Source organism: Paramacrobiotus metropolitanus, unplaced genomic scaffold (genome assembly GCF_019649055.1).
Source record: "Paramacrobiotus metropolitanus isolate TYO unplaced genomic scaffold, Prichtersi_v1.0 Parri_scaffold0000468, whole genome shotgun sequence".
NCBI lineage: Eukaryota > Metazoa > Tardigrada > Eutardigrada > Parachela > Macrobiotidae > Paramacrobiotus > Paramacrobiotus metropolitanus.
The window spans coordinates 4,441-18,721 of record NW_026570688.1 but is presented as its reverse complement, the minus strand read 5'-3'; the positions used below and the strand labels follow the sequence as shown (position 1 = coordinate 18,721).

The 14,281-nt window shown below is 42.8% G+C and overlaps 1 protein-coding gene across 1 annotated transcript; it reads left to right on the top strand.

The window, feature by feature from the left end:
• The first annotated feature begins 2,147 nt into the window (after positions 1–2,147).
• On the top strand, positions 2,148–4,540 carry LOC129602441 (uncharacterized). Its single transcript, XM_055501457.1, has 4 exons — positions 2,148–2,733; positions 3,129–3,231; positions 3,573–4,332; positions 4,402–4,540. Exons 1-4 carry the CDS (start codon positions 2,328–2,330, stop codon positions 4,423–4,425), a joined length of 1,293 nt encoding a protein of 430 aa, XP_055357432.1. The 5' UTR covers positions 2,148–2,327; the 3' UTR covers positions 4,426–4,540.
• Positions 4,541–14,281: the final 9,741 nt, after the last annotated feature.

Genomic DNA, 14,281 nt, shown 5'->3' with positions numbered 1-14,281 from the left:
CATGTTTCAGTACATTTTTCAGTACATTGCAGTGATGTATGATTTCTTTGCAGCCCTACACAATCCAAGTGAATTACGCTTTAGCGACTTGTTTGCGGAGTTACATCTGGCTGTATTTTCCTATTTGAATGTCTTTGATCAACATCAGATTCGCAGGTACGATTTGGTGAATTCATTTTTACGGAGTTTTTTAATCCAGTCTCGCTAGTCTGGGATCGGATGTTGGTTGCAACTTGTTGCTGTGAGCTAAGATAACAAGTCAGTATGAGGACTACTAGTACTATATATTTCATGTCTTGAGGTAGTAGTAACAATATGTTTATTCCGTAACTCCATACTGAAAGCGGACAAAACAACCTCAATATACTGCCATCAGAAAAACCAAGGGCATGTTGGCTCTAAAATTGCCATATCTCTAATGCGGACCAAAAAGGTCACAACGATGTGACAGTGCATTACACTGCGTGATATATGTGGCGCCACTGGAGGGTAACACGTAACGAGGGTAACAAGCAGTTTGCCTATAATTTGACAGATAGGTGGCGTGTTTGAGAGGCTGCAGTCAGGCGCTGATGTTCTGCTACAGTTTTATCGTACTTAGTGATATTGTGGTACTCAATCCAGATTCCACTGATTTTAGGACAAGCAAATGGTTCCATCACTTATTATGTTCTGCAACGATCCAACAGTGTCTGTTCCTACCACGTAACTCTATGGATGTCCTGGACACTTTAAAAATGTTTTCTCTGCAGCAGTTTGCGGATTTCAGCGAACACCCCGCTACTGTAATGCACGTGCTGTGCAGCCAACACCAAAACCATTTACCTCATTGGTAACTTTGAGAAATGTCTGCATCATCTGGTGATATTTCTGCACTTTTTCCGCGTCAAACTCGACTGGTTGACCATCGCTGACAATTCCATGCTGATGTTCCACGAATTTCTAGAATTTCCTGGCCTTTGGAACAGGTTGCATTTAATTGGCGCTTCTGCCACCTTCCGAGAAACCTTTGAGTCGGCGCCTGATTATAGCAGCGTGACCCGTCACATACTGTTGAAGAACTGCTGCTTTCATAGCAATCTCTCAATTTGTTTCGCGTCAATACCCTTTAAATCTCCTCGCCATCGCTCTCAGATTCTCTACCCCCCGCGCTGGGATTACCCCCTAGAATGCTGTGAAGAGCCATTCTGTGTTGTACTTCCTTACTGGCAGTACAGCTTTGAGAGATCAACAGCAGTCACGTTGGCCGAATCCTTCCAATCAGAATTAGAAAAATTTTGTCCTGCACTTCCGGATTACAAGATTAGAGCCATCTTAACCTGGCTGGATTCTCTGAAGGAGGAGGGCTTGAAAGGGAAAGCATATGTCTGGCCGTTTGTGCCGCTGTGCTATGAACTGTGAGTGCGAAGGATGTACGATGTGCTGTATGATGTGCTGTGTTTAACCCAGAATCCAATGACCACACATGACGACTTACGCCGTTAAATCGATGACACCGACGCATCAGGACGTGCACGTGCTGGAGCAGTATCGATCGGCAGCTTTCCTTATTTCTCCTGTGTCCAGTGGTAATACTCTGTGATATCGGGGATCGTGCTTAATTCCGCTGTATACTATGCAGCGGCAGAAATTGCAGTCCCTATTTCTCTATGCCAAAATTTCAATCCAGTAGCACCGACACCAACAGAATATCGATCAGACTGTATAATCAGTGGCTGATTACAGAAACATTGGCTCTATCCGATAATAGTGGCCGCATATATACTTCGTAATAATAACTCGCATATCTACAGAAAAACTGTACTTCAATAGTTCAACTTATCTAATGGCTTTAACCACGGACATATTGTGCCGTTATCAAATTAACCTACAGGCTACAGAAATGAACAGCTTCAGCATTCCTGGCCAACCTAATAATTTGGTGATTGCATTGCAGTCTAATATGCTGTAATATAATAATTATGTGCTCATGGTCATTGCTACTTCTCTCTAGTTCACGTACGATCACTCTCTAGTTCACTTACGTACGTCTGCGGGTAGAAAATGATAAATGTTGGGTGCGCATCGGCTGCGCGCAGCAGCAACTGCGGCTGGTACCCAGAAAGATGCTGCGTAGGGTGAAATTATCAGGAAACATCGGCCGCGCTCACGTCGTGGAAGCCATCGATGTCCTTGTCAGCGCTGACGAGGCCACCCAGAATCATGGCAACCCGCGTGGATGGTTGGTACCGGCATTTGGAGCCCGACCTTTACGGCCGTGAATGTCGAGGTTGCACTGGCAGATAAAACGCTGAAACGTTACCGTGTACTGGACGGTAATATTTCAGATGCGCTGCTCCCACGAAGCGCATTCGTCGAGCGGGTCCGCTAGGGCTGCCCGTGACCGCACGGTCCTTCCGTCGCTTGCTGATTCCTCTCTCCAAATTCACACGCGACATTCCCAACATTGCGGAGGTGCTGGAGCGCGTACAGGACATGCCACATTTCGCAGTTTATTCCTCTGGAGATGTGGTGCGGCCAAGGAGATGATGTTTCTCGGGGTTGTGGATGGTTGTATCGCTTTATCAGCTGCCGGGACCTGCGGCAGCGGAATCTCCGGCACTACCGAAAAACAAATTGTCAACTACGTGGTTATTGCCATTAAACGTTTCATAACATCACAAACTACGGGAACCGCTAAAACTGTGGTCAGAATTGTGGACCAGCTTGTGAGCGTGATTGTGGGCATGGATGGTGAGTTTATACTTTACTTTGCGTTAAAGCGTTGACATAAAACAGTGCTTTCTGCATCAGAGTAAAATACTTCCAAGTAAACGTACATTTCAAGACATATAACTTAATGTGTGCAGGTTAAAAACTTCACACTAGAATTATCAGTTTTAAAAATCAGAAAATTTTGTTTATAAAGCGCGTGAATCATAATAAATTTACACCGTCCGCAACAAATGATGCAGATTTACAATACTCAAAATTACAAAACTAATTTACAATAGCAAATTCCCTTGCACGGCACAATGTACACAGCTAACAGTGTAAGCAGAATATCGCTTTGTACATAGCTTCTTAATTAAGCCTTCATCTGTAAATGTCATGAGCATTTCAGTACAGTGTAGCTATGTGGTTTCTAGGATTGGAACCACCAAGTGAATTACGACTTGATGACTTGTATGTGGAGTTGCATCTGACTGTATTTTCTTATGTGGATGCTTTTCATCAACATCAGATTCGCAGGTACAACATTTGACTAACTTCCTGTTTAACCATGTGCTGGCTAGTCGGGGAATTCGGGTCATTTACTGATGCATGAAGCATAACAAGTTAGATATTAATTTTTAATTTCTTGTCTATATCTTAGTTGTTATTATGTGGTTGTTCTTTATCTATTAAGTATCAAGTACAGTAAGTCAGCAACGAGGATCTGTGATTCCTCACAACGTCCCATTTTGCGAAAACTTGACGCTAACTGAGAACATGCGGTTATGATTTTGCTGTATCTGTATGATTATAGGAAAGCAACTTTTGCCGGTTTTAATTTTTCTATAAATTGATTTGCCGCTTGTTTTTACTTTCAGGACGTGTAAATGGTTCCGACACTTATTGTGCTCCGCAGCTAACCAACAGTGTCTGATCTTACCACGCCATTCTATGGATGTTCTCGATACTCTGAAACTGTATTCGCAGCAACCGCGTTTGGACGGAAGCGAACACAGCGCTACAATGACTCACGTTCTGTGCAACACGGTTACACAAAACACTAAAGTTATTTACCTCATTGGTAATTGGGAGAAATGCTTGCACGCATTAGTCCTACTGCTGCAATTTCTGCGTGTGGAAATCAACTGGCTGGTCATCGCCGACAACTCCGTATTGGTGTTCAAGGAGTTTTTGGATTTTCCTGACCAGTGGCCCATGCTGCGTACGGATGATGATTTCGTTACGTTTCGAGGAATAGTTCATGCGGCGCCTGAGTATACCAGTGTTGCCCGCCTGCTTCTAAAGAACTGTTGTTTTAATAGCAAGCTTTCAATATGTTTCACGTCGATATTGTATCCTCCCTACAAGCATCGCCTTTGGTTCGCGACGCGGCACGAAAAGCTGGCCTGTTGTCAGGAGCCATTCCGTATTGTACTTCCTTATTTTAAGCACCTCTTCACTAAAGCAGCAACGTCCACGTTGGCCGAGTCTTTTCAAGCAACACTAGAACAGTTATGCCCCACCCTTCCAGATAATAAGATCAGAGCCATGCTAGCCTGGCTGGATTCCCTGACGGAGGTCGATCTACAAGGGAAAGCGTTTATCTGGCCATTTCTACCGTTGTGTTATGAACTGTGTGTAAGACAGCTATGATGCGCGTAAAGCTAACAGTAAGCCTGATCATCGTGTTAAAAAACTCGTTTGTAGGTGGAAGAAGGAAAAGCCCAATGATCTCGGTGCCGTCAAGAAGAATGTTGCTATCAGGTTACCTCCGAAGTGTTTACTCATGCTAACACTGGCCCTGCTGGTTCCAGTTGAGAAATTGTTTGTTTTCGAAGAACCGTGGTAAACTCACTCACGAACCGAAACTCGCGACAAGCAGTACTCTGGTTGGAAATCTGCATTCGAATCCCAGTAAAGTTGAAGGAAAACTAAAACGTTAAGCACAACTTTCCGAAAGCAGCTGTGGTCTGCTACTTCTCGATTCCTCATCGCCTATTTTTTCGTACACGTTCCAACGTTCCCAGTTTTGGTAACACCAAGCGAACTTGCAACAACTTACTGTGATTCGGTTAGACAAAATAGGGTAATTATTTCATTTTTTTAGGGGCGTCTGTCAGTACTGCATATTTGTCTGTGCGCTGTCTAGTTGGCCAACATGGGGCGATTTCTTTCGTTAAAGGGACCGAATAATGCCACCCATATTAGTGGTTAAATTCCCCTCATTAAGAAGGTTGTTAGTCCAGTCATTGGCTCTTGTATTTACGGGGCCCAACCGGCAGTCGACCAGTGCATGTCAAGTTGCCAACTACTCTGCGACTATTTGGCGCATTGGAAGCTGCAATGTTTCACGCACATACACACTTTAGACGTTTTTATATAAGTATAGCAATTGAAAAAAATAATTTAAGTTATCACCATCGCGTTTGTCCGGCAAAATGCTAGGGACAACAAATTACTCTTGATAGCGACTAACCATACGCCTACGCCCCTAGTTTCGTGTTATGGCTGTAACTGCAGTCGTGCAGTCCTATTCCGGTCCAATGGCTGATGAAGCACAGGGAAGTTGTATCATGCGACAATGAACCCCCATATACGAACACTTCAGGCAAGGATCAGCAAGCACGGAGCAAGAATTACGGCTAGAATCTTTATTGGAACATTTTCAAAAATTCAAATAATAATCCCGAAATGCCGAACAGCAAAGACTGCAAAGTATATTTATTACAGTCAAAACATTACAGCATTTAGTACACTGTACAGCATATTTTGTAGGTTTGTACAGAAGACTCAGAAATAACCATCACCACAGTTGTGCAATGAAGTACGTAGTGTGTCTGTGTAGTATTTAATTGTACTGTACTACGCAAGTACTGGGACGGCCAGCGCTACTGCAGTAATATACGGTAATTTAGAATATAACTGACCACGTATGCTCATATCCCGCGACTAATCGATAGTATCCAGGAGCAGGACACATACAGTAGTATCGATTGGTAGCCCGTAGCGTCCCTTATTTTCTCGGTGTCCATCAGTGTTATTGTGATCCCGTAGATCTTGTTCAATGCCGCCGTATATTATACAGCGAAAGGAACTGCAGCCAATATTTCTGTATGCATATGCCAAGATAAAATCCAACAGTGCACGAGCACGTTAACAGAATATCGATCGAGCTGTATTATCAGACCTTAGTGACACCAAAATATACTTTATTTAACTTTACGTCGCTATATAGGGGGAAAAATGTCTACTGAACCAATCCCTTGTGTACTTCTGATGTAAGCCAGCATGGTGGTTTACGTTGTGGCTTGACAGTGTTTTGGCGTAAAGCGCTGCTATTTAGATTGCAGGTACTGATAACAGGTAAGCGCACTCACAACTGCAGGTAAACAGGCTAAAACTGTATTATAGCCTGGTGCAGCATACCACATGTACCGTCAATGCCGCACAGCCTTAATAGCAGCGCTTGCCATAAAACGCTGTGCAGCCAACGTAAACCACCAGCTGGCTTACATCATGAGTACAAGACCTTAGTATTGCAAAACACATTTTTTCCTTACATCGCTATATTGAATAAAGCCTTGTAAACGATTTGTAAAGTAGCACAGGCCTAGCTACCCGGTAGATCCAGTATCATCATGGAGGAGTTTTTGTTTGCCCGAATATGTACAACTCCACTGTTAACGGGAATTTACAACCGGTTTATTGTCGACATCGTGGATGACGATGATTTAGTTTATCGTGGATACGTCTGCGGAGTGGAGAACGATCAATGTTGGGTGCGAATCGGCTGCGAACAGCAGCAGCTGCGGCTTATACCCATGAAGAAGCTGCGCAGGGTGGGTTTGTCAGGTCAACATCCAGGATACTGCATACAAGAGAAACAAAAAATCAAAAACGGACTGGATATTCTGGTCAGTTTGGATGACAATCATCCGGAATCATGGCAGCCCGCATATTCCGCTCAGTTCCTTTACTATCCGACCTTTACGTTCTTGATCGTCGAGGTTATGCTGCCCGATGACACGATCAAGACTTACCGCGTACTGGATGGCAATGATGCCGCCCTAAAGCGGGTTCGCCAGGCAGGACCGTTGGGTCTGCCCGTGACCAAGGAGTCCTTTCGCCGCGTGCTAATCCCTTTTTGTGATTTCACAAGGGATATTCCTAATATAGCTGATATACTGCATCACATAAAGGACATGCCACACTTTCATAGTCAGTTTATGTGGAGATGTGGAACAAACAAACAGATAATGTTTCTCGGGGTAGTGGACGGGTGTATTGCCCTGTTAATCGCGAAAGGTCGTGGCAAATTCCCCAACGATAGGGTTACTTTTAAGAACGTGGTGTACGCCATTAAGCGGTTTGCATCGCTATTATTGGCCACGAGGACCACGAAGACTGTAGGAAGAAGTTTGGACAAACTTGTGAGCGTGATTGTGGGCATGGAAGGTAAGTCAACGTTGAAACTGCAGTACAATGTAACAAAAGCCGAGAAAGATGCTGCCGTCAAAGATTTTGCTTTGCTACCCGTTCCGGAACTCGAAATTAAATTGTGGAGGATCGTTTCAAAAGTGAATTGAAAAACATACAGTAAAACTGTTTCTGGTTCGGATGATGCCTCCTCATAATATTTGCCTCTTCCGCAGAATTAGATAATATCATAATAATATGGCAAAAGAATAGGGGTCCTTCGGATGGGAATTATACCATTTTGTTAACAAAATAACCTAAATAGTCTTACTTAATTACCCTATCGGTATATTTATAACGACTCAACGAGCGCAGCTTATCTGATATTTTAACATGATTGAACCCCGTTATAGCCAACAGAAACTGCGTTCGTGTACAGTTTCTAAGTAGTAGAATTAAATTATAATTATTTTAACGGCGGTGTTAAACGATAAGTAATTGTTGAGAAATTGGCACCTGCAGAGTATAATGCTACACTTGTACGGTAAGTGTCTTAAACATTTTCCAGTGCTTTGCACTAATCTGCGTATTTTGTAGACCTGGACGACCCCAGTGAACTACGTCTTAGTGACCTATATGTGGAGTTACATCTGGCTGTGCTTTCCTATATGGATGCTTTTGATCAACATCAGATTCGCAGGTAACGTATTCGACTGATTTCCTTGCATACAATGAATCTGTTTGTCCCATTTGCAAAGAATTGAGACGAGAGTAAACACTAGCTTTTTTAATATCCCATAAAGCCTGGGCAGAAAGAAAACGTTGTTTGGATCCCGGGAAGCTGAACAAGAATCAGAAATCTTTTTTTTTGTGCGAGCATTATGTTGCTGTAAGGCATAATAATTTCCTTTTTTCCCTCTTTTATAGCCGTATTACATTAAGCGTCATAAACTATCCAGATCAATGTGTTTTCAGGACGTGTAAATGGTTCCGTCACTTATTATGTTCCGAATTAATCCAGCAGTGCCTGATCTTACCACTCCATTCCATGGATGTCCTCGATGCTCTGAAACAGTTCTCCCTGCAACAGCGTACTTCATTTATGGGACATCGCGCTGTAATACACTACGTACTGTACAGCACGGTAACAGTACACATCAAAATCGTTTACCTTATTGGTAATTGGGAGAGATGTTTGCACGATATGGCGCTTATTCTGCATTTTTTGGGCGTGAAACTCGACTGGCTAATCATCGCTGACAATTCCGTACTGACGTTCCACGAGTTTGTAGTATTCACTAAGCAGTGCCCCATGCTGCATACGGAAGATCACTTCGCTCGTTCCAAGAACGTATCAGCCGGTGCCTATTTATGCCAACGTGCTGCGCCACCTATTACTGAAGAACTGCCGCTTTGACAGCACTCTTTCCATCTGTTTCGCTGCGACATCGTATACGAGTGATTATGATAATCGAATCCGCAACATCCCGCGCCGTCGTCGTCTGGCCTGTTGTTACGAGCCGTTCTTTGTTGCCGTTCCTTATTTTAAGTTTAGCTGTACGGAATCAACAACAAACACGTTATCAACAGCCTTCCAATCTACGCTGGAAGAGTTGTGCCCAACACTTCCAGATAGCAAGATCAGAGCCATGTTGACCTGGCTAAATTCATTGACGGAGGATGATTTACATGACAAGTATTCTGGTATCTGGCCTTTTTTTCCTCTGTGTTATGAACTGTGAGTGCGGCAACGAGGTGGAATGTTCAAAGCTAAGCTTAACAGACGATGCAAATTGTAATGTGATGAAAAGTGATACACGATACGTGACAATGACTTTGTGTAGGTGGAAGAAGGAAAAGCCCAAGAACATCGACGTCGTCAAAAAGGATGTTGCTACAAAGGTGTCTCCAAAGTGTTTGCTCATGCTAACACTTGCTTTGCTGGTGCCCGTCCCGGAAGCGTCTGCGGTCGAAGCAGAGTCAAACGACCCGGACTAACAGAAAACCAAACATTAAAGCTAAAATCATTTTTTAATGGCGCCAATGCGGCAGAGTTCATCAAGAAACGCATCTCCATTGAGTATTTAGTATGTACTGTATTTATCTAGTACACGCTACAGACTCAAATGTAAGTTTTTGTAGCTTTCATGGTTTTCATAACTTCGACCAGTCAATCTGCATTACGAGTAATAACGTGCAGCTTTTAAAACCGCATTAATTTTGGTAAAGATCTAAAGGATACAGTACAGTGGAAAGTTGAATATCTGTAGTGTGCGAATATGTACTGCAGTGCTTGTGTCGCTCATGTTTTGATATTCACGTTTGTGTAATTAGCAATAGATATATTGCAGCATATCATGTTACTTCTGTATTTCGTGTAGCGAGATTTTTGCTGTGAAACCTGCGGCATTCTAATGACGACCTTTGTATGTATGAGAAACGAAAGAGCTGCTTTCATTTGCATTCGATTCTCGTGAAATCCGCTAGCAGGCTTTCGAAATGCAGTTTGAAAACCATATATTCTACGACTACGGTTAACAATAAATGCCACAGCATTTACCCCGTGTTGATCTTTCGGTTGGTTGAGTTAAAATAATAAAACAATTTCCTTGTTTTAATGGGCAAAAGCCACCAAACAATAATGATTGCAAACGCCGGTACACTACTTGATAGTCAAAATTTAAACATTAAAAAATTTTCTTTTTCTTAGTATTACAACAAGGAAGTGACAACTGGGAAAAGTTATCTTAAAGGAAAGCGAGGTCTGTATCAGCAGCAATATCGTTCTAGACACTGCAAAATATGAACAGTCACCCTTATACGCAGAAAAGCACTAGAAATTATTAGCAGTTTATTCCCATTTCTCACCTATCACAAGTCCTGTTTTTCTTTATATCACAATCATATCGTGACAGTGACACTCGTTGGTTTACGCAGAAATTGATTGTGCGATATTACCTAAGTAGGTGTTAGGAGCGGTAAACTGTATAACCGTTTAGGAATGTATACGTATGAAGTGTAGAATCAACGGCGTTATTCGACATCGAGAATTAACGTCAATTACTATTATTTGTGCGATAGTATACTGTAGCGTAGTTGTAGCAGCAACATGGTTCATGGTTAACCAGACAATAATTATTTGATGAAGGACGAAGGTTAACCTGCAACTGCATGTACTTAACTCAGTAGTCAGTAGATTACTATGGACCGCTTGTCGGCTGCTGTACTGTTTCCCCGGAGTACGTACGGGGGCGGCTACATGTACTACCGCATGGCTTGGTTGGTAGCCGCTTTAGAATTCGAATGACGATGAATGAATGGCAACTTGCGCGGTGAATCACTTAAACAACACAATCATGAACTATGAAGTATCGATTGATTGCCTCGCTAATTTCCACTCTGTCCATTCGTGTCTGATCTCGCATATATATTGATCCTGGTCAGTACTATATATAGCGGAAGGAACTGCAGTCCATAATTCTCTATGCTAAAATTTAATCCAACAGTGCAGAGTTGCAAACGTACAAAAAACCGAATCATATAGGCCAGGCTGTATCATTATTGTTTGTATAGTATGGTATCCCCAAAACGAATGCCTTTACTGTAGTAAAACTATGTAAAAAATTTGTGAAGCATGCAGGTTCAGTCTAATTATCCGGTGTATCCATGATGGAGGAATTTTTGTTTGCGCGGATATACACAACTCCGCTGCTAACGGGAATTTACAGCCGGTTTGTTGTCGTCTCTTGTCGACATTGTGGACTACACTGATTGTGAGGGCGACAATAGGACCGTATACCGCGGGTATGTCTGTGGACTAGAAAATGATCACTGTTGGGTGCGCATCGGCTGTATGCAACAACAACTGCGGCTGATACCCATGAAGAACCTGCGCAGGGTGGGTATATGGGCCGGACCACGCTGCAGCATCCAAGAGACTGAAATCAAAAATAGGATGTATACCTTGGTCAGTGTTGATGACGATCATCCGGAATCATGGCAGCCCGTACGCTTTGCAGAGCTGTATTGCTATGATAATATTACGCTTTTGAATGTCGAGGTTTATCTGCCGCATGACACCGTTACCGCGTCTTGGACGGTAATAATGCCGCCTTGAAGCGTGCTCGCCGAAACGGACCACTGGGACCTCCCGTGACCAAGGAGTCCTTCCGTCGCGTGCTGATCCCTTTTTCCAAGTATAAATGGGATATTCCCGATGTTGTTGCTCTACTGGAGCGCATTAAGGACATGCCACACTTTCGCAGTCAGTTTACTTGGACATGTGGCGTGTGGAAAAATATAATGTTTCTCGGGATTGTGGATGGTTGTGTTGCCGTGTTGGCTGCAAAGGGTCGCGATCAAGGCCCCGGAGACGAGGTCATTTTTGAATATTCGGTATTCGCCATTAAGCGGTTCGTAACATCGCTGACCAGGAGCATAACGAAAACCGTGGGCAGATTGTTGGAAAGTCATGTCAGCGTGATTGCTGGCATGGAGGGTAAGCCACAATCTTGTACGTTGTGGTAAAAAAGCTCTGTCATTCCAAAATTCGAAATTAAAATGTCTAAAAATCATCAGCTCAGAACTTCATTTTATTTGCCATTTCCGGCAAAGTTTCCATCAACGTTTTAATTTGGTGTTCTCATTATCTTGGTCCTGCGAGCGTACATATTTTAAAATCACCAGAGTGTAACCTTATGATGTTTGAATATTAGATAGAATTCCTATCGAATATTCAAAATATTATCACGACAGCGTTAAAATTGTTAAAATGGGAATTTGCTCTGTTTTAGTGCAAAAGTAATCAATGGTGCGCTTCTATTTTGCAGTACTCATGACTCATCTTTGAAATACTTACGACTCATCGTTGAAATAGCTAAATTTTAGAGCATTATAATTAAGCCATCCTTGTTGGGAAACTTGCGTACTGTCAGTTCTTTTAACATTTTCTGCTGCTCTCTGCTAATGTGCGCACTCTGTAGACCTGAACGACCCCAGTGATTTACGCTTTGGCGACCTATTTGTGGAGTTACATCTCGCTGTATTTTCATATTTGGATGTTTTTCATCAACTTGAGATTCGCAGGTACCGTAGTTGGCGGATTTCCTTATTTGTAATGGTGTTTGCTAGCCCTGTCTCAATTATCTGGATGTTGCTGCAGTCCGGCATCTGTATTTTTTGCTACGGTATTCTCAGTATGTTTCGTTGACAATGTACATTTTTTTTTTGCTTTCAGAACTTGTAAATTTTTTCATCACTTACTGCGCTCTGAAATGATCCAACAGTGTCTAATCTTGCCCCGTCATGCTATGAATACCCTCGATGCTCTAAAACTGTTCTCACGGCAGCAGTGTGCCGACTTCGTCGGAGATCGAGCTGCCATAATCTAACATACTGTGTAGCACAGTAACAACCAACACCAAAATCATCTGCCTCATTGGTAACTGGGACAAATGTCTGCATCATCTGGCGAACGTTGTTCTGCCTTTTTTGGGCGTTAAACTCGTTGGCTGATCGTCGCCGACAATTCGTTACTGACATTCCACGAGTTTCTAGAATTCCCTTGCCTTTCCTCGCCATGGCCCATGTTGCATACGGATGACGATTTTGTTACATTCAGAACAACGTTTCAGCCGGTAGCTGAATATGCCCGTGCCGCCACATACTGCTGAAGAACTGCTGCTTCGACAGCAAACTTTCAATATGTTTTGCGTCGATATCGTATAAGTATCCTTCAGAGAAGCATCCGCATCCTTCCATGCCGCACTTCCCGGGCGTGTTGCGAAGAGCCGTTCATTTTGTGTTTCCTTATTTTAAGTACAGCTTCACCGAATCAGCCACAACGTTCAGAAGCCTTTCAATCACCGCTGGAAGCACTGTGTCCCACACTTCCAGATAACAAAATCAGAGCCATGTTGACCTGGCTAAATTCCTTGACGAAGGATGATTTAACAAAAAGTGCTTTGTCTGGCCATTTTTCTCGCTGCTTGTTGAGTGTGACAAACGGCCGGAATACTTAGAAACTAACTTTCAAAAATCACGTAACGCGATGAAAAGCTGAACAATGTTTTATTGTTATTAATGCATAGGTGGAAGAAGAAAAGGCCCATGAACCTCAGCGAAGTCAAAAATGATGTTGCTACCAAGCTGCCTCCAAAGTGTTTGCTCATGTTCACACTCTCCCTGCTGGTGCCCGTAGAGGAACCAGCAGCGCCTGAAACGGATTCAGATGACTCTAACTGAACGAATTATCAAAATGCATAGTGGAAAATATGAATTTTTTCAAACTGCACTCATGCAGTTGTGGTAGGTTAATCAACCGAATTGTCTCCATCGACTGTTAAAGGTCGCAAAGGTTGTAACATTTCAAATATAAATTCGTCAAACTAAACTAAGAACTTTCTGATTTTGGCAAGATTTGTAGGTAAAACTACTAGTACTGTTTATGCAATTGTTGTGGACTACATATTTTCACGTAGTTATGTGTGTCTAAAGGCGTCTGTTTTGTATCCTTATTTCTCAGCGCTATGCTGGAGTTATCATTGAGCAATTCAGTATCTATCATGAGCGTATACAGTAAAGAACATTAACGGGATTCGGCGGTATTCTCCGTTGTTTATAACGTAGGAGAAACGTTCATTTATCATAAGTATACTAAGATTCCTATGGCGTATTCACTTCGAAAAAAGGAGGTTCACAGATCTAGCTACCCTTTCCTAAAAGTCTTTAAAAATACTCATTGTCGTAGCCACTGTCTTTTCTGGACTTTCGTTGTGGCCAACGATTCTGTGTCGTCAAACACTAAACAGCGACGACAATACTCTCCGTGACCGGCAAAGGTATCTTCCTGAAGTTTTTGCCGTGCACCCTTCTCCCCTCGCAACCGTTGCAGAAGCAACCCTTTGGCCAGAATAGTGACATGCGACACCAGTACGGGAGAACTGAGTTTCAGGTCAATCCGTGATATATGGAGCGCGTAGTAAGGCGCCTGTCTGTACGTATAGCGCGCACTTGGATATCAAATTTCGTTGTTTTATTAAACAGAGATATTGAGTCTTATATAATTCAGTCTTATATAAGTACGGATTGTGACAGTTATTGTGTCAGTGTAACTAACGCTTTCTATCCGACAAGTTGCACAACTTGTTCAGCGACATTTTTACAGGTGCGA